At 46.7% G+C, this 1,383-nt stretch overlaps 1 protein-coding gene across 1 annotated transcript in view; it reads left to right on the forward strand.

Moving 5' to 3' along the window:
* The window catches only part of MAF (v-maf avian musculoaponeurotic fibrosarcoma oncogene homolog), a 4,146-nt gene extending 3,131 nt beyond the window's left edge, over positions 1 to 1,015 (forward strand). The window contains exon 2 of the mRNA XM_012730455.1: positions 7 to 1,015. Within this exon, the coding sequence (XP_012585909.1) occupies positions 7 to 404 (398 nt within the window). The 3' untranslated portion in view covers positions 405 to 1,015. The remainder of the gene's footprint in view (positions 1 to 6) is intronic.
* Positions 1,016 to 1,383: the final 368 nt, after the last annotated feature.

The raw sequence follows: 1,383 nt of genomic DNA on the forward strand, positions 1-1,383 counted from the left end.
CGGGGGCGGGGGGCGCCCTGCACCCGCACCACGCCGCAGGCGGCCTGCACTTCGACGACCGCTTCTCCGATGAGCAGCTGGTGACCATGTCGGTGCGCGAGCTGAACCGGCAGCTGCGAGGGGTCAGCAAGGAGGAGGTGATCCGGCTGAAGCAGAAGAGGCGGACCCTGAAAAACCGCGGCTATGCCCAGTCCTGCCGCTTCAAGAGGGTGCAGCAGAGACACGTCCTGGAGTCCGAGAAGAACCAGCTGCTGCAGCAGGTCGACCACCTCAAGCAGGAGATCTCCAGGCTGGTGCGCGAGAGGGACGCGTACAAGGAGAAATACGAGAAGTTGGTGAGCAGCGGCTTCAGAGAAAACGGCTCGAGCAGCGACAACCCGTCCTCTCCTGAGTTTTTCATGTGAGTCTGACACACGATCCCAGCTAGCCACCTTGATTAAGTGCTCCGTGGGGGTCCGACTCGGGTGTGGGCTTGCTAGTTCCAGAGCCATGCTCGCCACCACCTCGCCCCTTCCCCTACCAAGGTTGCCCTCCTTCCTTGCCCCCTATACACACATGTACACACACGCACACACACACTGCTCTGAGTTGGTGGTTGTGGTGGCTGTTTTCTTTTTGTTGTTTTGTTTTTTTTTTTGTTTTGTTTTTGTTTTGTTTTTTAATTGGGGAGGGAGTGGATGTCCGACTGGTGCACGGATTGCCAATCTGCAATTCTTAACTTGCTGGCTTGTTTTTTTTTTTTTCCCCCTCCTCCCCAACCCCAACATGCACAGTGTTTAAAGATCTCAGCAGAGTTCTTCATGTGAAACATTGCTCATCTTTGAAGCCTGCATCATTCACACATATTTTTTTTCTTCAGTTCATGAGCTAGTGTTCATTTTCTGTGTGTGTGTTTTATTTTTTTATTATTATTTTTTAATTTTACTTTTTGGAGCTTGCTGTGTTGCCCTTTCCCAACCTCCACCCTCACTCCTTCTCCACCTATCTCCTTTGAGATAAAAGAAAAAAAAAAAAACTAAGTTTTTTTTTCCTCCTCCTGAGTTCTTCATGTGAGATTGAGCTTGCAAAGGAAAAAAAAATGTGAAATGTTATATAGACTTGCAGCGTGCTGAGTTTCATCGGGTTTTATTTTTTAGCACTGTCATGCTAAAATAGAGGAAAAAAAATCCTCATGAACCTGCCACAATCAAGCCTGCATCAACCTTCTGGGTGTGACTTGTGAGTTTTGGCTTTATGATGCCAAATCTGAGAGTTTAGTCTGCCATTAAAAAACTCATTCTCATCTCATGCATTATTATGCTTGCTACTTTGTCTTAGCAACAATGAACTATAACTGTTTCAAAGACTTTATGGAAAAGAGACATTATATTAATAAAAAAAAAA

The sequence above is a fragment of the Condylura cristata genome, unplaced genomic scaffold (genome assembly GCF_000260355.1).
Source record: "Condylura cristata isolate star-nosed mole 26May11 unplaced genomic scaffold, ConCri1.0 scaffold00028, whole genome shotgun sequence".
Classification (NCBI taxonomy): domain Eukaryota; kingdom Metazoa; phylum Chordata; class Mammalia; order Eulipotyphla; family Talpidae; genus Condylura; species Condylura cristata.